The sequence below is a fragment of the Rhinolophus hipposideros genome (genome assembly GCF_964194185.1).
Source record: "Rhinolophus hipposideros genome assembly, chromosome: 8".
Taxonomy (NCBI): domain Eukaryota; kingdom Metazoa; phylum Chordata; class Mammalia; order Chiroptera; family Rhinolophidae; genus Rhinolophus; species Rhinolophus hipposideros.
This window is the reverse complement of record NC_138054.1, coordinates 44,287,201-44,312,670: the sequence shown is the minus strand read 5'-3', so window position 1 is coordinate 44,312,670 and position 25,470 is coordinate 44,287,201. Positions and strand designations below refer to the sequence as shown.

Genomic DNA, 25,470 nt, shown 5'->3' with positions numbered 1-25,470 from the left:
CATTAGAGCTAATTGTCCGGCTAGGTCTTATTTTCCGGGAAACACAGTAGTTTGCAATTCCCCCCAACCGCCCTTCTTTCAGTCAGAACGTCTGGGTGTTGAAGGCACAGAATCTCTGCTGGCAGCTTTAAGTGACAGATATCCTTAAGCTATTTTAGTTCTTAAATATTTGGAACTTCCCGGGCCTCTTCTAACTGGATCATTGATTAAAAAGCCAAAAGTTTCCAGTTTACTTCTAAGCTAATTATATCCTCCCCCTCACAGTTTAGCCAGCACCCTTGTTTGGGCCTCTCCTTTGCTAATTCTCTCAAAGCCCTGCTTATGTGAGGATTCTAGTGTTTGCCAACTATTTAATCTTTTTTCTTCCAACCTCCAGCAAAAAGTAGAGAGAGAACAAGGTGTTCTTTCCCACAGTCTTTGCGAAACTATTTAAATCCTCTGGCCTTTTCCTCCAAAGGAAACAGTTTCCTTCAGGCCACCTGATCCCCTGCTGCTAGTGTGGTATGTTCTTTCTTAGCAAAACCAGTTCAACCTTTGGAGGTTGATGTTTTATAATTTCTTTATGACCTCAAGCTGATGATTTAAGGGCAATCTTGGATTTGCATACCAAGTGTGCTTCCTCTCTTTGAAGGGAAGATAAACATCTCCTGAACAAATTTAAATTGTGTACAATGTGGCCACCCATTTTAAAGCAAATACACCAAGGGTCCACCATTGTTTCATTCTTTTGAACACAGCTTTTGGCTTTCTTTATTGCCTTGTTTCCTATTCATTTTTTCTCATCCCTTCTCAGGCTTCTGTAAATTTTGCATGATAGAGTTCGTTGTAAAACTTGGAGCTAAGTATCAGAATGGAAATTAGGAACAATTTGTACTGAGAAAGATGAGAAAACTTACCTGAAAGCTATTTATGTACTCCAATAGTGGGTTTTTTGTTTTGTTTTGTTAATGCTGGTAGCACCTCTAGATTTTTGGTATCAACTATTACCTACAGGTATTGTGTGTGTGTGTGTGTGTGTGTGTGTGTGTTATGGAGAATCCTAATTTTGTATTCCTGGGAGCAATCTCTACGTCAGTGCTTCCTGCCCAGCAGCCAGCACATTTCCCCTAAGTACTGAGATATGGGTTCCCTTAGAGCACCAGGCTTGTGGCTTCTGCCTGGGGAGTCCTCATCTGTTTTACCACCTACACTCCATTATGCAGAACAAACATGATCACTTGCTCTCTGTACAGTAATGTAAAGAGGTTGGGAAGCTCTACTTTTAGGTACAACAAATGGGAAGATGACCAACATTGGGTTGGAAGTGGGGTCTACGGCCATACCACCCTGAAGGCGTCCAATCTCGTCTGAGTCTGATCTCGGAAGCTAAGCAGGGTCGGTCCTGGTTAGTACTTGGATGAGTTGGAAGTGGGGCTCTCAGCAGCTGAGGGAAGAGAAGAAAGCAGTGAGGAACTGTTAGTTAAAATGCCTGGATCTCTTTGAAACACTGTACTCCTCTCCATTCCCACCAGGATGCTAATTGTCCAGTGTATCACCTCCCTGCCAAATAAGTAGTGACCTATGGTCATACTCAAGACTCCATTTACTGGCTTTGATGATGTTCCTTATTCACCTGCAAAAGAAAAGGCACTCCAAATTCGATTTTTCCTCTGTGTTATCATCATACAAACTTCCTGACTTAGAATACTTGTCTTTCTTTGCTGTCCTTCGGTTTCTTTTAAATTATCCATCTTTGATAGCAAGTCTTTAGGCATACTTGTATTGTTCAACTTAGCAATTAAGTCTTTTGCACTTGATAGAATCAGTCTCATTATGATTGAGACAGATTCTGTAGCAGGTCATCATTTTGATATGTTCTTTATAAAACCAAGAATGTTGGTATTAAGCATTACAGCTCTATGTTTAGACCACTTCCCAGTTCCCAGAAAAATCCAACAAAACTTGGCACATTCTCTCTCTCTCTCTCTCTCTCTCTCTCTCTCTCTCTCTCTCTCTCTCTCTCTCTCTCACACACACACACACACACACAATCAGGCAGTTGTTTTTCAGGTTGTCACATATTTCCCCAAAATGATAGTTGCTATTCCTGATTCCTGTGACCTAGGGACCTAGGTCATTAAAAGCTACTCAAAGGTAGGAGACCATGTCTCCTTTTTTTTTTAACTTTCCATATTTCCAGCATGTTCACCTACCCCCACAACAATATGTACTCATATCATATTCATCTGAGTCTGTAGGTAGGTTTGAATAAATCTAGCTTAGAGAGGTGTGTAAGTGATTCTCTACAGTCTTCCTCAGGACCATCCTAAGACTTGTCTTCTAGCCAATCTATGTGTTTATCATATATATACGTATATATATTCAGTATATATATACATATATACGTATATATATGTATACGTATATATATATATATATATGTTGAAACAGTTCATTTTTTATTGGTGTACATTCAATTTAATCAACAAGTATGAATAAACAAATGATTTTGAGAATCGTATAAAATATAAATAAGCTGTGGTCCCTACCCTCAAGAAACACAGTCTAATGGGGAGAGAGACGCATAAAATGTCTAAAAAATGCTACTGTATGGGTACAAAATATGAAGGAAGAATAGAGAGCAGTCTATTATCACTTTCTCTCCCATTCTAATAAAATGGCAAATGCTTCCTTTCAGCTTTGTTGTTTTTATAATGTGGATGAGGAATCTTTTTCTCTTTCCTTGGGATGGCAGGCTCCTATCTCTCTTATATGTTCTTTTCCAAAAAGGGCAAAGTCTCAGGTGACAATGGGTATGTAAATAACTCAATAGCATCTTGAATGAACCACATCTCCGAGGGATTCACGGAGGGATAGTCAGAAGGTTAGCTAAGTTCTCGCTTTCCACTTGCACTTGACTTTGTCCTTTCTAGAGGTTGTGCCTTACAGGTCCAAGTCAGAGGGGCTGCAGAGATCCAGGGCAGCTCTTCCTGTAGAGAGGGCATTGAAGCTTGATAACAAAGGTCTACGCTTCCACTTGAAAAGACGAATCTGAGGAAAGCAGAAAGTACAATCGTTAACCTTTAGTATCTCTTGAAATTTTGCTTTAAAATAATTCATATTTGTTTTAAAACACCTAAGAAAAATGTACATCATTCTGGTGGATTTGCGTATTTTAAATATGTATCATGTACCTACCTACAAACAAAAGATAACACTCTTTCCTGTTAGCAAACACTCCATTATTAGGGGCATGCTTTGTGTTTAAGAACATAATAGGACCCATTAGAATTCAATAAGAAATGCAACTTGACCAGCACCTATGATAAAATACTCTAGGAAGTGAAAAACAAACAAGCAAACAAAAAACTAAAGACTGGCTGGGATTCTGCAGGTACAGACCAGTCTCAGTCAGGCCATTTAGATGCATGGCTGAAATAGCCACATGGCGTATTTCCCAGATCCTCCTCTAAGGGTCCTCCAATGTTGACAGTTTGAGCTGCCCTGACAACATTTCTAAGCACTAAGAAATGGCAGCCATCTAATCCATGCAAATTATTCTGAGGGAAGAATCTCTTCAGAGATTACATCGGCAAGATAAACGGCCGATAGGGTTTTATATCCAACATAATCACAGAGTTTTTGTTTGCTCTTTGCGGTTAAAACCAAGGATTTTTTAAAACTCAAGTTGGGATTAGCCTAGAAGTGGGACAGGCACTGCACAAAAATAGTGGATTCAAAACAAGTACAGCCATGGTCTGGAAAATTTGCTGCTACTTGTTAATAAAGTGGTGAGTTTTACCTTGCAGCAATTTAGTGTCTTTGTAAATCAACTTAGAAAATGTGAGTTTATTAAAACTATTTGTAATGGATTGTGTAGCATGCCTACATTTGAAAATGAGACTTAATTACAGGTGTCCTGACCTTCAAGTACTACTTTGGTCATACTGCTGGAGCTCATGTTTGAAAGGTTTGAAAGGTACCTACGTATATTTAGTGGCCAACATGAGGAAACCATCTTTTTATTTTTTCACCATTAAATTGAACTATTTATTTAACACCTCACCTTCGTCCAGAAAGAACAGCCACAGAGTATGATGTCCTTGTTTTTTGTTTTGGTTTGGTTTGCTTTATGTTGTTGTTTGTTTAGTTATTTGTTCTTAATACAAGATTATATATATTTAAGGTATACATAGTGAAACGATTACTACACTCAAGCTAATTAGCATTTCATCTCACATATTACCTTTTCTTGTTTGTTTTTGGTGGTGACAGCACCTGAAATCTACTCTTTTGGCAAATTTCCAGTATTCAATAAAATATTTAGTACATTCATCACGCTGTACATTCAATCTCCAGCCTTATTCGTCATATGCCTACGAGGCAGGCATCATTCCACTCAGAAGTCAGCTTTTCGGATATCCGAATCCTTGTGGTTGAAAGCAGTCAATGTCCTAATATTGGCAAGATTGGTTCTTTTGAGAACTATATTCTTGATTGTATGATAAACTAGAGGAAAGTATGTAACAGTTATGTCTGTAATTCTTTAAGGAGCATGATATAGCAGGGAATCACTTATACAACCTCAAAGAAAATTGAGAGAAATCAAATTTTTTAAAAAATTTGAAGGAGTCAAATTTAAATCTGCAATACATTATGATGTGTTACAACAATTTTGTTGTAACAACAACAAAGATTTGTTACAACAATTTTAAATTCTTGTCTGAAGAATGAACAGATGTGGTAAAACTATTAAATACAGTAGTGTCAGGTGGCCTTTCAGCCTGGAGGAGCTCTAGTTTGCCCAAGGAATGATCTACCAGTGAGAGAATCTGTACAAAGTCACAGAAATAGCTAATCGTTCTCTAGTTTAATCAAGAGCAGTTAGTTTTCCTCCAGGCATCTGCTGCCTGTTTTTAGAGACCATGTCAGACATGAAAACAAGCAGGCTCTTATTTATCATATGCCACATTCAAAGGCATAGCTGCTTGTGAAGGCCCTGTTATGTTTTGTTTGCCTGTTTCAGAAACAGGTCTGCTTACCTGTTCTTAGTGTAAAGCAGTGCTGCACGTAGCTTTAAAGATTAGTCCTGCATCAGATTATTCTAATGTTTCCCACCTGCAAAAACCAAGCAAAGAAGCCCCAAATTCTGAAATTCACTGGAATATTGATAGAATAAATTATTTTAGCATACGTAAGATCACTGTATCCAAATCTCTGTTTATTATCAAGTTTGCCCCCAAACTCTTCAAGTTGTAGAAAATCCAGGGATTTTATTGGATGCTAGAACTCTGTAAGCACTCTTGGGAAAACAGAAATTAATGGGCTTTGGGCATTTCAAGAACTCATTGTTGAGATTGTCAAGGATTCAGTAAGGAACTCTAACAAATAGAACTGTAACAAACAGCATGTAATTAGTGAGAAAGAAATAAGCATTTCTAGTGAAATCCGTGTGCAGTGTATGTAACACAGCACAAAGAGCATATTTTATTTAGACTATTTGTGGTTAGATGTACCCTAAAGACAACTATCCAGTAATGGTTTGTCTCCTACTTCCTGGGTGATGTTGTTTCTGGTTTCTAATTTGTGTGTGTCCGGAGGGTGAGTCAGGTGAAAGGTGTTACTACTACTTGAAAATCAGCTCCCCAGGAAGGGTCAAATCTGGTCGTGTATAGTGAATTTCCCTCATTTCCTCAGGGCAATTACATTTAAATATGGGCCAAAGGCTGATGTCACAGGAATGATCTCAGAAAATAGCTTTTTGGGAAGCTTAGGGGACAGGACAGGTGCAGTCTCCCTGGAGCCTCTGAAAGTAAAATGCGTAGGTCTGCTTTTCTTAGACTTTTCTCAGACTGGGCTGAAACGTCAAGTCCTTGTTACAGATTGTCCTGGAATCCTAAAGTCTGGTTTGATCGATTTATTATCAACTCCAGAATAACAGAGGAGTGTACACAGGGAGGACTTGTATCAGGTGAAGGGAAATCATTTCCTTAATGAAAAACTAAAGTCTAGGTTATTTACACTAGCTGCCTTGATGGGAGAGGGAGGTCACAAATTTAAAAGTTGTAGTGGTTTTTGTTTTAACATTTGGGAAGATGTTTCAAGCAATAATATGTTAGATGTGCAATATTTTTATCAGGTAGCATGTGCTGGCCTTGTAAGGGTAAGACAAGACTTGTTACAGCAGGCTGCTTTTATTTATCCAGCTAAGATGGATGTGCCTTTCGAAGGGCACCTTTTAATTATATGTTTAATTTACCATTTGGGCTGAAGAGTTCAACCTCCCCAGGATTTTAGTGCCACTTACGCAAACTACAACACACTTACTGCTTTCTCCCTGCATTTCCCACCTCTCAGCCTACAGGACCAGTTACCAGCACGCCATTTTTGTCCCTCTTCATAGGTCTGCCACATGAGAAGCAACCTGTTTCTTTAAATCCCAAATGTTCAAATTACCATGTAGAAACCAACTCCCTATCAATTTTCTCCACATTTAATCCTTGGCTTCTTGTCATATTTTCATTTTTCTGCATTGGTTCCCATGGTAACAAGTCTGTTGGCAGAGAAAGTGTGACTCCGCTTTTAGCCTTCTGCACCAATATAAAATTGGTCTCGTGATCCTTCAAGAGTCATGTACAGTCTTTATTAAGTACAAGGGCAGGAAGAGACTGCAGTTCGCTAGGCTAATGCCTCTAATCCCTCATCCCACCGCATGCATCTCCCAGCCTATCCCCAAAGCGGGTCCACTGACCCAAGAGGATAGCGTTCAAGGACATCACCAAGAATCCCTTCACCGATTGATACAACCATTCAAAGGCCCTCCTATCCAACTAGATGCAAGCAGTGAACCTTTTGGTCCAGGAGGTTTCCTCTTCTAAGTATCAGTGACTTAACGACAGGAATGCATAATCAATGCCATGCCCCAGCTAACAATGGCTGCCTGAAGCCACTTGCACTCATTTTTCTATAAAATATTCTCAGTATGCGTCTGAGATGTACACAGCCCGGAGAATAAGTGTGTCCTGAATTAAGCCTTAAATCAGTGTCTAATGATAAGACGGGGCAGGGTAGGGGGGCATTTAAACAGATTATCTCCTAGTAAGTAGTTTAAGTGGCACAGGAGGGCAGGTCCAGGAGTCTTCCCGGAGAACTGAGCTCCTGAAGATGAGGAAGAGGTAACAAAGATGTGGAGAAGAGGGCATTGTAACTGGTGGCTGGATGTGAGCAAGGGCCAATCAGGGTTCAAGCATGGAGAAAGTAAGAAACCTACTGACAGCTGAAGAACTGGAGCTTAGAGAAAGTTTTTAAGAGTTAAACGTCTGCAGAAAGGGAGCCTGCAGATGAGAGAATAGCTTCATGCAGACTTTGGCCCAACTCTATCTACAACCTGTTTTTCATAGTACTATTTCCCTTAATAATAGATTATATATTTTGCTTTGAATTTTAGAATTCTGCTATGGCTTGGCATTAAATTATATACCTAACAACCCCAAATCTCCCAGGTCCTCAATATTTAGAAAAAGGTAGGAATTATTCATAAGAAATTAAACAGTCCTCACACTTGAATGTTTTGGGGTTTTTATTGGCGGGGGGAGAAGTTAATGAATTCAGGAGAATGAAAATAGATGTTAGAAATAAAAATGTGGCTGTCTCAGCTATAGTTAAGAAAATTATGAAATGTAAATTATTCCTGTTTTTTGTTGGGTCTTATAAAATATGGGATACTTAAGCACGTTGAAGTTTTAGTTAGCTAATTATATTGTACAAAGATATTTTTGGCCCTTTAAAGGTTATTTTCCTACATTAAGAAAAGTTTTCTTATATTAAAAACTTTTTATTGTGACTCAGGTTTTGTCTCTGTAGAGACTCCTACATAGGTGTTTTTCTTTGTGTACTTGTTTTGCACAGGTAATGAGGTTAAATAATACCCAGGTATGCAGGTCCACTGACCTTTATAGGATTAAGAAAATAATTTGATGAATGGACAGAAGAAATCACATTGTATTTCTTTGTATCTTTCCATTCCTCTTTCCTTTCCCCAGCACTCTACTAAAGAACATCTCTTACGTAGGTCAGGAAATCTTATGTTGTAATTTTTTGGAAAGTCCGTAACAACACCAAGATGAAACTCTCAGGCAGATAGAACATAAAAGCAGTTCACACATTTGCTAGAATGGTCATTTATTTTCGGAATGCAGTGCTGAAATAAATTTTATTTTCAATACTTGTAGTCTTTCCACTCAGAGGACCCTTACTGGTCTTGAATGTGGAAAAGGCATTTGTTCAGGGCAGTAAGGAATGTTGTATGTTAAGTTTTACTCTCGGAAATTTGGTTTTAGCTTTGATGACACCTAGTGTCAGTGGAATGCAATAAATGTTTTAATACTGCTTTATGTGTAGGTATTTCCCTTTAACATCCTTCACTGCATTTTCCTCCTTGAAAATGCAAGCCTTATTATTTTCTGTTTGGAATGAAGAGAAAGATAATTGATAAACCGGATATTTTTCTCTCAAGAGCCAAACAAATTTCTCTTTGTACTCAGTATACAGAAGGGACTAAAGGAATCTTGTGGACATGACATTGTCCTCATATGAAGGAGAAATTTTTTCTATTTGAAAATCATAAGTAAATCTACTGAATTCTATCTGTAAATTTCAAAGACATCTCAAATAACCTTGCAAAAGGTTTGCAAGTACTATAGTTTCATTGTTTTCCCCATTTTATAGCCACCCAAGGACACCCCCAACACACCCAGCTGTATATAAGTAAACCATAATGTGAACTATATGGTCTCTTTCTAGTCAGAGAAGAAATATTAAGAGCAGCAATTCTAAACAAAGACAGTGATAGGTTTTTAATTGGTTTGTAAAAAATGAGTAAAAGAATACGATGGTTTGTGGTACTTTTTTAAGTATCCATAAAAATTATTTTCATTCCTGAAGTATTTGATAATTATTTTGGGGGCATAATCCTTTTATTACTATATAAAGAAGTTCTAATTCCACCCATTTACAGTATTTTTCCATATGCTAAACACACACACACACACACACACACACACACAAATTTTTCATTTGAAATCATATTAATTTGGTTGGTGAAGTATTTCACTCTTCTGGAAGTTTTAAGAAAAATTCCTACACAGTGATGCAACATTAGGCCACCATTTTAGTAGAGTCGCTAGACTCATTCTTTTCTTGACATCTGACTTAACTACCATATGTGCAGCACACAGTGACATCTTAAGGCCAAGTAATTAGAGCTCCTTTACCAGAGAAAGAACTTGAATTGGGATGTTTTCAAAGAAATTCCATTATATTATCAAGTAGTTTTCAAGTTTACAATTTGCAATTGGTAGATCTCTATAAGCGCTTCTTTACTTATGACTTCTTTTGCAGTCTCTGTGAACATTTTAATGTGCATTAGTAAATGCTAACATTTTACATAGACATATTGTATATTAATGCATGCATTTCACTGCATAGCTTGTTGACACTCCCCTTGTAAAGCTTTTATGGAAGAAACAACAAGCCACAGCAGTATAGCAAAAGAGGCTTAATCTTTATAAATTGGGGCCTTTTCTGTCTCTTTGCTAGCCTAGGTGGCTATATACAAATTCGAATGGGAGGGGGCAGGAAACACCTTTTAACATTTAAGGTTTTCTACATGGGTGAACTGTAGCCAATTGAAAATTAATTGCTTACTTTAATAAAAAATTTTACCATTTTATAAAGAAATCACATGTTAACTGAAATGGCTGTATTGTAATTAATATTTTGAGATAATTGTGATTTTGAGCTTAAATTATATATAAAAATTGTCATTTTTGTATGTGTTAAAAAAAACTACTGTATCACAATTAATAGTACTTTTTAGTTGAACTACATATTGATGTAAATAAAAACTGAATGAAGACATATTTACTACTTTATTAACATAGATTGTGAATGTACTTAATGGTTTTTTTGCAGTATGAGACCATTAACACCTTGAAAGCTGCTTCATTTTATGTGCAAATAAGTCCTATGAATCTATATTTTAAATTTACTGAATCAGTGAAATTCCTTACTTTGTCAGTTAATTTGCAAATGCAGGCTATATTCTCCAGTTTTACTTTATGTATGGACACTAATCAGTAAAGGTGTACAATGTGATTAGAATGCATTTCGAGATGCTTTCTGGACAGATACAAAATACAGGGACTAAAATAATGCTGTGCAGTGTATAGCAGAGCCATTTTTCGGCTTTGGTGTACTCAACTTTTTCAGTATTTAAAAAAGTGTTTTGAATAACATAAAAGTCTCTTTATTGTATAAATAAAATGTCACCTTATTGTAAACTGTCTTTTGTTTAATATCAAAGCAGATTTCTTAGCCACAGACCTGTAGTATGAAAAGAACATGTTTCTTTTAAACAAAAACACAAACGTAATTCATATTTGAAAAAATGTAACTTTTATTATGAACATGTACATTTATCTTTATAAGCAATGATTTTTTTCATATGGGCATGCCTCAATTATCCAAAAACTATCTATCTACCCACCTACCTACCCATTTATCTATATAAATATTCATTCCACTGTTTGCCTACTTAATAGAATCACATGGTTAGTTTTATCATGACTGATTAGCCTACTTCTGATATTTTTGGTATAAATAAAAATGTTTATATATGATTTTTACTAAATGAAGTTCATCTATAACATCTTCCCTTTCAGAAAATTACCACATGACTACAAGTTTAATATTATGAAGATTACAAGCAAATTTTAAAATTACGGTCCTGGGGGAAAAAAATGCACAAGGTTGGATTAGAATTCACTCAGTAGATTATGTATACAAATACCTGTTTAGTAAGTATTTAAACAAGGTACATTTCAAGATTTCTATGCAGTACATGCTTTGTGTTATTTTCAGTTGCTGATATCTATAGAATTAATAAACTAAGGTCTTAGGTACTTCTTTAAAAAGGAACAAAAGGTATTTTTAACAGCACATACTCTGAGGGAAAAATATGCAGGTCTAATCTCTTTAGATTTCTTGAATCTAGAAGTACTAGATTATTGTTTGGAAACAATACTAAGACATCACTGAAAAAACTTGTCAAGTTTTAAAATGAAAATTGTGAGAGTAATTGTAACAACATTTTTACTATTTTCTCTACCAATAACTATATCTTGTGTAGTATTTCTGTGACATTAGAAACCCTGACAAAACGATTTCATAAAACATGGGGAAAGGCTAGAAACATTTCAACTAGATTAAAAACAATACAGCAAATATTAATGTAAAACTTATACAGATACCAATATACCACAAAAGTCCTATTACAGATATTTTTTTTAATGTCAAAGAACAATACTGAATAAAATTCGATTTTATATCGAATAAAAAGAGAAATTGGATGGTCATACTCAAGTAATTTGATCAGATTATATGTCACACAAACAGAAATGGGGGGAAAATCCACTTCTACAAAAATGCTTTGTCTTTATAAAAATATTAAACTACATTAAATAAGAATTCACTTTTGAAGAAAATGTTTATTATATGAGAATGAAAATGAGTAGGATAAATCTTGTACAAAACATTCAGAACACATGTATGCATACTATACGTGGTCATCACCATCACAAATCTACACAACACCTTAGAAAAATGTTAGTTATCAATGTAAGAATTCAAAGACTTAATATTACCAAGATTATACAACAACTCCAATTTAAGTAGGAATTCGGTCTCTCAAATATTCCAGAATAGCAGCTGTTCCTTTCATTAATATGGCTGCTCGAGGAACACGGAATGGATTTCCATCTAGTAGTAATGTTCTAAACAAAAGAGAGAAATTAAGAATTTTAACATTTTCCATTCAGGAGGCTTCTAATTTCATTTGCAAGTTGTTGTTTTTTTTTTAAAGATTTTACTGGGGAAGGAGAACAGGACTTTATTGGGGAACAGTGTGTACTTCCAGGACTTTTTTCCAAGTCAAGTTGTCCTTTCAATCTTAATTTTGGAAGGCGCAACTCAGCTCCAGGTCCAGTTGTTGTTGTTAGATGCAGGGGTCGCAGCCCACCTGCAGCTCAAGGTGCCATCCCTTGCGGGAGTCAAGGACTTGAACTGGCAACCTTGTGGTTGAGAGCCCACTGGCCTATGTGGGAATCGAACCGGCAGCCTTCGGTGTTAGAAGCATGGAGCTCCAACCACCTGAGCCACTGCGCAGGCCCTCATTTGCAAGTTTATAAACAAAAATTTGTGTATTTTTTTTCTAAGCATTTAAAAAGTTGGAATTATAACTACATTAATAACCAAAACAACATGAATTGAATACTTATTATGTGAAAGGTACTCTGCTAAGTAGTTTAAATTCACTGACTCTCTTAGTTATTTTAACAATCCTAGGATGTACACACCATTAATATTCCTATTTTAGAGGTAAAGGAAATGCAAATTTAGGGAAGACAGACTTACCTAAGATCACACACAGCTATTAAAGGGAGGAGCACTGAACCACCATTTAACCCATCCTCTTCTTAATCTTATGATGACCACATACTAAATGGTTGAATTCTATACCTCACAAGTGTACAACGAGCATATCAACAAGTACTCGTTCCACAGACTATAATGTAATCAATATATTCCCCACCTCGGGGAAACATTAACATGCCTGCCTTCTCACACCCTTGACCAGATACACATATAAAAATCTATTTACATGTTTTGAAATAAAGTTCAATTTAAGATTTAAGAGCTTGTTGGTTTATTTCTTTGTATAATTAATGAAATACATTAAATTATAAGAGAATTTTAGTAATGTTCAATAACAAGTGCTTGTGTAAACAAAAGTCAAAGAATTCACACCATATCATACAATAGATCTAAATTTTATATCTTCAAATACTTGTATGTATCTTGGGAATTCTATTAAAGATTGATTTTTGTAATTTATAAAAAAATAAGTTAAGTACAGTCAATCCTCATTATTCACAGACTTCATATTTACTAATTGGCCTACTCACTAAAATTTATTTGTAACCCGAAAATCAAAAAGACATGGCATGGCACTTTCAAAGTCATTTTTGAATGTGCACAGAGCAATGAAAAATTTGAGTTGCTTGATAGGCACACTTGCAGCTGAAGTTGAACAAGGTGACGCTTTGCCTTCTTGTTTCAGCCCTCATACTGTAAACAAGTGGCCTTGTTGTGGTCTATTCAGTGCAACATTTTTTTGTATTTTTGTACTTGGTGATTTAACTGTTTAAAATAGCCTGCAAGTGTAGTGCTGAAGTGTCATCTAGTTTTCTTAAACAAGGCTGTCATGTGCCTTAGAGAAAATACATGTTTAGATAAGCTTCATTCAGGCATGAGTTACAGTGCTCTTCAGCCATAGTTCAATGTCAATGAAGCAATACTATTAAATAAGGTGTCTTAATACAGAAGCACACAAAAAATAAGGTTACGCATTGATTGGTTGATGAAAATGTTGTGACCCAGAGGCTCCAAAGAACCTAACTCTTGTACTTCCCCTAGGAGTAATGGTTCAGTATTCACTAATTTGGTGTTTACAGAGACTTTATAGAATACAACTGCTGCAAATAATGAGAAGCAACTGCATTTGCCTCCTATAATTCACTACAAAGAGGTACCAGAGCAGATGCCAATACTGTCCTAGTAAAATATGTCAAACCATCACTTGCTGTTTTCAATAATGAAATAACTTCTGACACATTCTGCTTAACTACTTGGCTTTCTGTTGACATCTCAGACTCCCTTTATAGTCACTTAATAAGCACTTATTGGGAGCTTACTATGTTCCAGGCACTGGGACAACTCTATCTAAAGGAGGACAAAGAGATGGTACATGAGTCTAAACAAAGCAGGATGGAAAAGCAGGAGCGACTAACTGTGCCTAGAGAATAGGGAAGGTTTGCAAAGGTGATATTTAAGTTGATTACTGATAAAAGCAGGATAAAGACATTTGAGGCTGAGGTAACAGCAAACACAAAGAGTGAGGAAGACCATGCCCCAGAGTGAAGCCGACTTGAAATAAATGGTAGTATTCTGTCATTAGATTTTAAAAACCCCATATGCACAGCTAAGGAGTTTTATTTCCCTGACATTTTTACACAATAAAACTGAGAAAAGGATCACTAGAAACAATCATTTACTATATTTAAATATGCTTTTACTTCAACTTTCCTGCAATACCTCAACAGAGATAAACAAAATGACACTTCAATAAATCAATCAAATAAATGGCAAAACTTAGTAGAATGGTGTAGTTAGTTACCTTAAGTTCACACAATTACCGAGCTCTGGTGGAATTTGTAGGAGGTCATTATTTTGAAGGTCCAATGTGATCAGATTTTCCATTTTCTTCAATTTTTCAGGGTCCACAGATCCAACCTGATTGTTACTAATCAAAATTGTTTCAAGTGTAGGGATGCGATATAGAACTTCAGGTAGTATTTTGAGCCTATTAATATATGAACAGAATAAATATATTGGAAAAATCAGAGGAAAAATCATTCCTTCAAATACATGATCTGAAGTTTGATATCATGAGATAAAGTTTTCTTTAGTGTAAGTTATTTTATGTAAGTCCTCTATTTTCAAATTTTCCAGAAAATAAGGAAAATGAACTACTTTTGGAAATCTGGAAATATGTTAAGTGGACAGACTTGTAGCAGTTTCTATTTATTGTATAAAATCAAACAAAAGTTGGAGTCCATTCTCCTATGTTTTCCTTTTCACAGCCAGGAGATAAGGAAATCTTCTCAGATTCTCTATAAAATGTTTCCATGAAGGTATTCTTCCTTACTTCACTTTTATTTCTTATAAAACAGAATCACTGCCATTAACTGAAAATTCGAGATTTATATTTTGCTTTTACTGAAGTTTCAAACATAAGTGCATTTTGGCTCCTGAGAAGATGACAAACTAACGCTGGCTACTAGCTTCCTCATCCAAAGTAACCCTTAAGATGGATGCCACAAGATTGATGAGAAGTCTAATGGCTCTCAGAGCAAGGAACACAAAGTTGTTGAGGATCTCTTGGGGTACAGAGGCTGGCATGGTTTCAGTGTGAGGCAAACTGCGGGCCTGGACTAGAAAAGACGAAGAGGGGCGGAAGGAGAACTTTCTAGCTGCGACCTTTTCATTTCCCACACTGCCCTTCCTTGGCTGAGTTGATACAAAAAAAATGCAAGAGTGAAGTGTAAACTCCAGGGAGCACTGACATTCCAGAGGGACTGGGGAGCCAACAATCAGGAGTGCAGATGAAGCAAACGCCGCCCAGTGCTCCCTCCTCCTCTGCTTCCCCACCAACCCGTGAACAAGGTAATTAAAAAGCATGCGGCTCATCTGCCAACACAGAAGTTAGGGTTAGCTTTTGCCACCTCCCCAGACATTACCTGACAATGCAATTGACAGCTGAATAAACAACTCACGAATTGATAATTCAATTCACAAATAAAAATTAGGAGAGAGCTGAGAAGTGCATACATATATTTTTTTTAAATGACAATAGTATAACCTACAAATGGGAAAGCAAAAATAGTATAACCTACACATGAGACAGCAAAAATAATGGAGCAGACAGAACAAAAATTAAATAGGGAGCATTTTCACATCACTGTGCCTTAGCTTCCTCACTTGTCAATGAGGACTAACAGTACAAAATGTATACACTGTTATAAGGATTGAGTGAATATATTTGAAAACCTTAAGGTAGTAGCTGGAATACAGTAAATGTTAGCTATTAATATTTAAACTAAATTGTTACCAAAATCAACTTTCATCATAGAAAACAATATGACGTTAAGAGCCCAACTTTGGAAGTCAAACCACCTGGGCTCCAATCTCAACTCTATAATTAACTATCTCTGTGAACCCTAGGAGAGTTCCTTAACTCCTAATCCTCCATTTTTAACTGGCTGTAACAACAGAACCTACTATGTAGGGCTTTTGTGAGGATTAAATGAGAAAATACGTGTACTTAGTCCAGTACTTTGGGAGCAGATGAAAAACTCCCAATAAATATTAGCTATCCTTAATTATTGGCATTATCTTTATAGTGATTGAAGAATAAAATCTAAGTTTCATTTGGCATAAAAAGCTCTCAAAGGGCTGGCTACTGCTTACATGCTCAATTTCATTTGTTCTTTCTATTCTTCCCAAGACTCAACTCATAGTCCGAGCCATACTGAACTTCTTGAAGGGTCCCAAAGATACGCTCTCACCTCCCTGAGCTTAGTACCGTACATACTATCTGCTCTGCCTGGGAAGCTCTATCCCTGGGTGTCTGGCGAATCTCTACCTACTTTTCAAGTTTCTGTTTCAGTGCTACTTCCTCTACTTTCACTTTTGGAAAAAGAAACACTTTTGTCTATGCACTAAGATTCCATTATAGCAATTACAATTATTTGAATATTTGTTTTCCTACTAGGCCACAAGTTTTTTAAAATGGTTAAAAGGAACAAAAAAATCTACTGGACATCAGTTGTGAAAATTCTAAGATAGCAATATCACTTTCAATTCTAAGTAGAACTAAGTGAAAATAAACCTAGATAGAGACATAAAGTAAAAACATAGGGCTTTTTTGTGTTTTGGGCTCTTTTTAGTTGTATTCTCTTGTAAGACTTACAAATTTTCCACAGAATAATTGTTAGTCTCACATTTATCTGTTCTGTCTCTTACCTGTTAAAGGAAAGATTGATTGTTTGTAGTCTTATCAATGATTCCATTTCTTCAGGCAAAGAACTTAAAAAATTGTTTCTAAATTGGAAAAAAAAGATACTTTACAAAAAAGTTTGTACAACTTTGATAATGAAATTTTGAAAAATTATAAAAAAAATTACGTAGCTCAGTTTGTCAATCTTTGACCTGATCTCCTTAAGGCTGAGTCCTAACAATGCTAAATCAGTCGGCTGCCTCAGGTATTTGATTAGTGTGCCAAATCCTAATACCAATATGCTACCAATTCATAATGCAATCAACTCTTTAATAATGGATTTAGCAACGCAAACACTGTAAACTAATCCCTTATCTCCTTCAAACTGAGCTCAGCAATACTTCTCACGGTCAACACGCTTTAGATCACGCCTGTACGTACCACATTATTTCATACCACAGATATTTGATCGATGTTAATTCATATATCTTGCATACAGACATGAAATTCTATTCCAAAAAGAACTGAAATATTATACACAAAAAATTAAAACAGGAAAGCAAAGAGATTCTACATATTTAGAAACTTGGAGCTTTCTACTACGTAAGTATTAAGTCCATTTCCACTCTAAGTTTAGAATTTCAATTTGCACAATGCATTTTTGGGGGAATCTTATGATGAAACAAGGCAGTAAACAGAATCTCATTTACTACTGGAAGAATCCGGGAACAATGTTAGAAGAAAGGTTAACAAGGTAGAAGAATTCTAGAGGCTGTATAACTAATAATAACAGAAAATATCTGTGAGAAAATTACATCCAAGTACATGGCTACCTATTACAACTAAATAATGTTCTCTAACCTATTTCTTTGTGTTCAGAAGTCAAGCCTAATCTGTAAGTGTCTATATACATAAATACACACACATACACACACACTGAAGAATGGGACAAAAAGAAAGACAGCAGCAATGGGACATGAATTCATTCTCCCTGCTGTTAATACTGAACTAAAATGTGGTTTTACACTGTTTTGCCAGTGTAATTGCCACCTGAAAATAGAAGCAAGTCTACGTTCAGTAGGAGCAGAGTATTAGTAGATTTGCTTTAAACCCACAAGCAAAATATTTTTATCTCTACAGGAAGAATAAATCCTCAAACAGATATAATTTAGCTTATTGTTATTTGACTACTGCTTGAGTAGAACAAGAGGAGCTATACTTTAAATAAACTAAAAACACACCTAGTAACACTATCTGAGCAGTAAGAAGACCAGTAGTAGAGATATACTTTACAAATAGTTTTAAAGTCCAAATAAATAAATGACTATCTAACCCTGAGACATACATTATTACCCTCAAAGAACTGTGATACTTCTGATCCTGTCACTTCAACTTAGAATATACTTAAATTTAACTTTACAGAACCATAAGTAGTTTTTCTTTTTGTTGCCACTCATAGTGTTCCTTTTTTTTTTCTTTCTGGCCTTGTATGTTTCATATAATTTTTTGAAACCAAATAGGTTCTTATTAAGAGAAGCCACACTAGCTAGCTGCTGTGCCAGCATGGGGTTTTGAAAGTTTTATGCTGTTACTTTCAGGAAAGGAACAATGTGAAGCAAACACTTTCCATGTATCATTTCTAATTTTGCATAAGCATGGATCTAAAGAATGTGTTCAGATTTTCTAGTATTTTAAATAGTTCTCTCATTACTTAACTTGTAAATTGCCTACAAATAATAGCTATTGGATTAAAATATTTCCCAAATGCTTGATTTTAGTTTTCTCCTAATATATTATTAAACTAATAACAATTTCCATACTTACTTAGGAAAATATGAGGGAAAGGGTAAAAGTTAGGTAAAACTCAAAGACAAATTATTAAAAAGTGAACAAATAGTATCAATAAATACCTGAGATCTAAAAAGGTCAATTTCTGAAGCATACATAATTCCAAAGATATAAAAGAAAGCTTATTAAAACTGAGATTGACATCAGAAACCATTTCCTTTAGTTCTACAATCCTGAAACAAAAATAATTTCAAAATGTTAGCACATGAGTTCACTGTCAGAACTTCAAAACTATAAGCAGACCATAGAAGGGAAAATCCTGTAACTATTTCTGCTAATTCAGATTTTTTTGTAACTTCTACTTTTCTCACAAAAATTTGAATCAGTTTGGATATGTAACTGATAAAAATATATATATATATTTTTTGGTTCTTTTTTTTGTTTAATTAAATTTATTGGGGTGACAATTGTTAGTAAATTTACATAGATTTCAGGTGTACAATTCTGTATTACATCGTCTATAAATCCCATTGTGTGTTCACCACCCAGAGTCAGTTCTCCTTCCATCACCATATATTTGATCCTAAAAATATATTTTTTAAAAACAGCATTAACCTTATCTGTCCCAAAAATTCTATTGTCCTTAAATGTATGTTGAAGTTTAAGAACCCCTTTATTTTATATTTAAACCAGTTACAAAGAAGAAAAATCAAATCTAGGCAATTTTTATACTATATTCTGTCAATGACTTGAATCCACAAAATAAACTGTTAGACATATATTCTGGAACATAGTACTTTTCTTTATAGACTGTAAATATAATACCATCTGGGTACTTCAAAGCGTTTTTCTTTAAATATATCACAACATTTTAGAAGTATAGCGTAGTATTTGTTATCTACTAAATTATCATTAAATTTAATCATGATGGGAAGAAAACATTAAGTTAATTCCTAGGTTTGGAAAGTGTCACTACTAAGTAACTTAAGTCAAAGACTTATAGAGGAAGAATTAAACATTTCTAAGTAAGCCTAGTCAAGTTGAGTAGTTTTAAAATATGTTATTAATTTAACTACATAAGAACAAGAAATATTATATGTGATTTGCCAAGAAATTAATTAAACTATAAGTCATTTTTATCTATATTAGCAAAGGAAAAAACAAAGAATATCAAATGCTGTGCTAAAGAAGATATAGTGAGAGATATATGAGTTTGGATATGTAACTGATAAAAGTTTTTTGGCAAATTTTTGGATATATGTATCGAGAGTCATAGTCTTTGATTTCATAATTCTTCTGGAAATCTGGCCTAAAGAAACAATATGTTTTGTTTTCACTTATTGCCATAATCAACTTATAACATATAAATTAGATTTCAAAAGTGTTGTTTACAACATAAGGAACTACTTATGACAAATTAACCAGTCAAGATACAAATTGTAATATAATTATAAATGGGGAATAGCTTGAAATAAAATATGCCACGAGTTAATAGAATAAATCAGTGATGGGACTAAAAACAATTTGTCCTTTCATTTAGTCCAAGGTTTTATTAATAAAAATACTTTTACAATTAGAAAATAATATGGTGAAAACTGATTTGTGAAATAAAAATTTAAGAAAGAGGGAAAGTGGTTCAGAAATTCTCTATAGCAAGGTATGTTTCTACTATGTGTCTTCTCTGGCCTTCTAAACTGCTAAAAATATGATGAAATAACTGTGGTAATAGAGTAACATATTGCTTTGCATAAGGATAACCAGACCGTGGGATAAAATGAGAAAGTAAATAATAAGGGAAAGTCTTTTAACTCCTTCCATCTTCGTTCTCAATTACCTTGTTCGATCCAGGATCCCCAAGGTAAACTTATCCTATCTGATAGCAAATCTAAATGCTCAGCTCTTCTATCAAATATCCTCTAAGACCTTAAATAGGAGAGAATGAGATGGACTAGATCCCCATTTGCAATGGAATTTCTTAGTTATCGTCTTTTATCACCTACATTCCCTAAACTATGCTCTGTAAAATAGAAAGCAAATTATAGTTTGTCTGACTTGGTAAAAATTTTAAACATCTAAAAAATTCTTTTTGTAGTCAGATGAAAGTCATTCTATTTTCCCAAATCATCTTTTTAAGTACTTAAGAGCTTGCTAAGGGCTAGGCACTCGTTGAATGCTTTATGTGGATTATGCCATTTAATTTAATTCTTATAAATAGGTACCATTATTATCTCTACTTCACAGGTGAGAAAACCAAGAGCAGCTAGTTGCCCAGACCAAAGCCTCCAGCTTGTAGATCTGGGATACAGACACAAGCAATTGACTCTATTGCCCCAAGTTCTTTAACATTGTCCTATTTTGTCTCCCTTACTGTTGTTTTAATTGCAAGGTTATTTGTCAACTTTCTTTGGATATATAGTTTACTGCAAGAGAACAATCGTTTTTAAAAGTTCAACATATACCAATTTTTTCTTATGACCTAAAGATTTTGCTATGATTAACAAAGATGTATTAAATGGTACAAAATACAATGCAAACAACTTCTAATATGTGGAAGTGAAGAATCCTTTTCTGGAAGGAAAATATTAACAGGGCTCAGTCAATTTTGTTCTTACTGTTAGTGGAAAAATTCAGTGGCTTGGCAATTCATTAATATAAAGCCCCAGATAAAAATTCCTGTTAATCTACATGGACCAGCTCTGGATGATCTCTTAACACTTTCCTCTAATATTTAATTATATGGGAAAAAGTAATTCAATACTTTTAATAATTCTAATATCTATTTTCCAAATTTAAAATATAAAAAAGAAAGTTTTAAAAAACCTACATATATCTCATAGCAAATATTAAATGTATCTCAGGGAATACTTCAGTAAATTTTGCTAAAATTATTAAGTGTTATTAATGCAAGAAATTTCACATGTACTTTCAAACTAAAAAACTATGAAAAATAATTACTTTCGCAACTAAGATGCAAACACAACTGAGAATGAGTCACAACTTAATTCAAATGGCATCATGAACATTTCTTACCTTTTTGGAATTTCACATAGCAGGTTCTTACTAAAGTTAATAGAAGTGATAATGTTGCTTTTGACTGCATCAAACACTTCATCAGGAACCAAAGTTGTTTGTTTATCACTAAATGAAAAATGGTTTAAGAAATGCATCATTTTTAGCAGTCCAGATAAATATGATTATTACTTTTCATCTTTAAAGAACTTTAAAGATTTTATAAGAAAATTTTGAAGGCAATTGATTATTTAGTTCTAAGAGTGCCAAAAAACCTGCCACCCACAAAATGTTAACCATCAGGAATTCAGACAACATACTGTGTCACAACACAACACATTGTGCCATACCTTCTGAGCATTCATATACCCAATGTGAATAAAAAGCAGAGATACATCTTCATAGTCTAAGATGTCTACAAGTCATATAGTAAATGGATAGTAATATAGTAAATGGATTCTTCTACCTCAGTATAGAATGCAATCTGTAATTGGAAAAAACACTTTTGCCCCTTTTCTTAAAATATCTAATGGGTTATCTGTCAACTTTCTTTGGGTATACAGTTAACTGCAAGATAAGAATCATTTTTAAAAGTCCAACATTATACTAAATTAGTCTTCTAGTGAGCTAAACCAATTTCTCTCTCCTTTAGCATGTGACAAGCCAGACAGGATAGTGGCTTTAGAATAAACTATCCCTGGAACTACCATTAACCAGCTTTGTAATTTACCATCCCTGAACCTCAGTTCTGTGAAATTAGAATGTAAAGGATTATTCACTGTTATTTATGCCAGATCTTCTGCAAATGTAAATAAACTTCCTTTCCAGTAAGATTAAAACTTTCAGTAGGATTTTCAATATATAATCTTGAAAGTGTAGAATTCTGACATTTGCAGATTTAACAATTTGTTGTTATATAATTAGCTGTTATCCTTATGTTCTTCATACAATTTTTAATGCCTAACACATTATCCACTTAAAAGACCCTTCAATGGAATGCCAAATGAATGATAGTATGTACAAGAAAACAATATATGGGAGAACTGTGTAGGAAAGGCATTGTAATAGATAGGTAAAAAGATAGCCTAAATTTCGTAATTATTATGCCTTCTACTTCTGCTTTAGGACTCCTTGTTCTGCTGTGCAGATGCAACATTTTTATCTCTTCAATCAGATATGCTCAAGTCATGGGGAACTGATTTATTCTAATCAAACTTTGAAGATTCATGCTATTTTAAAAAATTTAGTTGAAGGCATGCCCTGAAATTAGGAATTTATTTGTATTTTCCAATTAAAGTCTATGAGGAAAACAAATTACAATAAATTTAGAATCTAAATAACCTAAGATATATGGTCTTAAGTGCTATCTTTATTATGCTTTTGTGATATCTGTGCTTTTACAAAGTGGAAATGGCTTACTAACAATTTTCGCCCCAATAAACTTTAAAGGAAAGAAAAAAAAAGCGGAAATGGCTATCCCAAAGAAAATTGTATCAATACAAGTTTATAGATTGCTTGGAGGATTAAAAGCAACAGCATATGTAAAGTATTTAGCACAGTGCCCAGCACAGAATAGTGACTGAATAATGGTATCCATTCAGAGTGGAGGTAGGGGAAGCCAGAGACAAAAGAAATTCTAAACTAAGAAATTCTAAGGCAGGAAATGAGTCTGTCTCATCATTCAGTGTGTATGACACCTAGCTTAGAATTTGATACCTAAGTAGGCTTCAAAAGTATCTACTGAATAAAAGAGGAAGATAAGACAGGCTATTACCATGCTATGCTATATAAGAGAAGAGAGACACAAGCATAAGTATGGAAGAGTACTACCTTGTGTTAGTGTCAAAGAAGCAAGTTGGCGTAGAGGAGTAATTTCTACATACATCATAGTGGCAGATGAGAGGAGAGAACAATACCATGTTTTCCTGAAAATAAGACCTAGCCAATCAATCAACTCTAATACGTCTTTTGGAGCAAAAATTAATATAAGGCCTCGTCTTATTTTACTTATAATATTTACTTACAATAAAATATAAGACCAGGTCTTACATTAATTTTTGCTCCAAAAGACATATTACAGCTGATTGTCCAGCTAGGTCTTACTTTCAGGGAAACACAGTATGAAAGAAAAACAACAAATCTGAAAAGGAGACTATCCTGACTGCTGAGAAGGTGGTTCCTACTGACACATTAAGGAAAAGAAGCCAGACACTGATGCTGGCTGCATGGATAATTGAATAAATGTAGTCACCTATCTGATTTGAGTGTGTATTCTTTTGTATTTTTATTACAATGTCCACAATCACTGCAAGAGCTTTGACAGTATTGGTTATTTTTGTCTTTGTTGCCTTAGATAGTACTGAAAGAACACTTGACAACCACTCCCAATCTTTGCACACGTATCTTCTTTCCCCAATTGAATACACTTCTACAATATATTAACATTTTTAGGCTTTTGTCTCAATTTATATATCAACAATGTTTCATATTTAATATATGTGCTACCAGAGCACATTATTATTTTTTTTTTAACTTTCATTTATTTTAAGTGTGTTTTTCTAGGACCCATCAGCTCCAAATCAAGTAGTTGTTTCAATCTAGTTGTGGAGGGAGCAGCTTACAGTGGCCCATGTGGGGATTGAACTGGTAACCTTGTTGTTAAAAGCACTGGGCTCTAACCAACTGAGCTAACTAGCCGACCCAGAGCATATTATAATTATGACATATTATTTGACTTGCATTCAGATATATTAATGGATACAACCTCTGAAGTGTTCCCTACTTGAGGTGTTCTTTAACTAAATTATACTTATTTACTAATATATACTCCTCTGGGTGCTAGAGGCAGAAAATTTTATTACCAACTGATAAAAGTGAACTGACATCTTGGGATTCTTAACCATGGAGCTGGGCTCCCGTTGACTCTCTAGCCCTGACTTCCTGTTAAACTTTGTGGTAACTTCAGGGGTAGGGATGCTAATAAATAGACTAGCCATCTTGAAACCTGGCCATTATTTTCCATCTTCACAGGGGAACCAGTTGGAGTCCCGGGTTGGAAGTGTGCGTTCCCATACTGTGGGGTGGTTTTTGTTTCGTTTACCTTTTTTCCCCCAATAAACCATTTTTTTTCTTGTGGATTTATCTGGAGAGTTATTTTTGTCAGTCTATACCAACCAATACTGCCACTCTTTTATTTTTTATAACAACAAAATATTTATTACAAAAATTTTACTATTAATAACCACTGGTCTATCTCTTAAGCATAACAAACACAAATCACCTGAGGAATGAGCATTTAAGTTCATTGTACTTTCAAAGCTTTTATCTCATCATTGTTTTTGCAACTGCTATTATTCTAGGTTAAGCACTAATGCATTCTGATGAATTCTTCCTTACCAATTGTCTTTTTTCAGAAAGATTATTTCTGAAATTTTCCTATGTTTTGCAATGTCCACATAAACGAATTACATACCTATAGTCTAATATTTTTAATGTGATGATGGCATGCGTGTTGACTCTGGATTCACTTGGTAGAGTCATGGCAGTCTCAATAACAGAGTCTCTTTGGTCAGCTTCATCCTCTGTGGAAAAAAGTTAAATAAAACCAGTCAGTATTTATACTACAAAGCCATTTTTAAAATTTTAAAATTACATAAAAACAGTACATATAATTCCAGAAATTACTGGTGATAATGCCTTTAGTCATATGCTTCATTTCCAATAACTCAAATCTGAGTGTGCATTTAATATTTAATACAAAATAAAGTTACTATATATGGCTTCAAAATCTATTAATAAATCCTACCATAAGGAAATTTAGAAGTAGGAAAGAATAACTATAATGTCTCAGAAGAAATAACAACAAGCAATCCTTCTTCTTAAGCAAAATATTAGTCCATTAGAAGAAATCTGTTAACAAAACAAAAAGATTATTTCCCACAAAAGTCTACGAGACAGGCACAGACCTATCTTCTCAGTTTAGGATACAATGAAACTGGTTATCCCCAATCACTTCAAAT

General features: G+C 34.6%; 1 protein-coding gene across 6 annotated transcripts in view; it reads right to left on the bottom strand.

Moving 5' to 3' along the window:
- Positions 1–10,415: 10,415 nt before the first annotated feature.
- LRRC40 (leucine rich repeat containing 40) overlaps positions 10,416–25,470 on the bottom strand; it is a 46,970-nt gene continuing 31,915 nt past the window's right edge. For all 6 annotated transcript variants that reach the window (XM_081056914.1, XM_081056911.1, XM_081056913.1 and 3 more), the window contains 6 exons: positions 24,924–25,032; positions 21,473–21,580; positions 18,565–18,675; positions 16,681–16,758; positions 14,273–14,458; positions 10,416–11,810 (listed from right to left, as the gene is read on the bottom strand). In XM_081056914.1, coding sequence (XP_080913040.1) covers positions 11,705–11,810; positions 14,273–14,458; positions 16,681–16,758; positions 18,565–18,675; positions 21,473–21,580; positions 24,924–25,032 — 698 coding nt within the window. In that variant the 3' untranslated portion in view covers positions 10,416–11,704. The remainder of the gene's footprint in view (positions 11,811–14,272; positions 14,459–16,680; positions 16,759–18,564; positions 18,676–21,472; positions 21,581–24,923; positions 25,033–25,470) is intronic.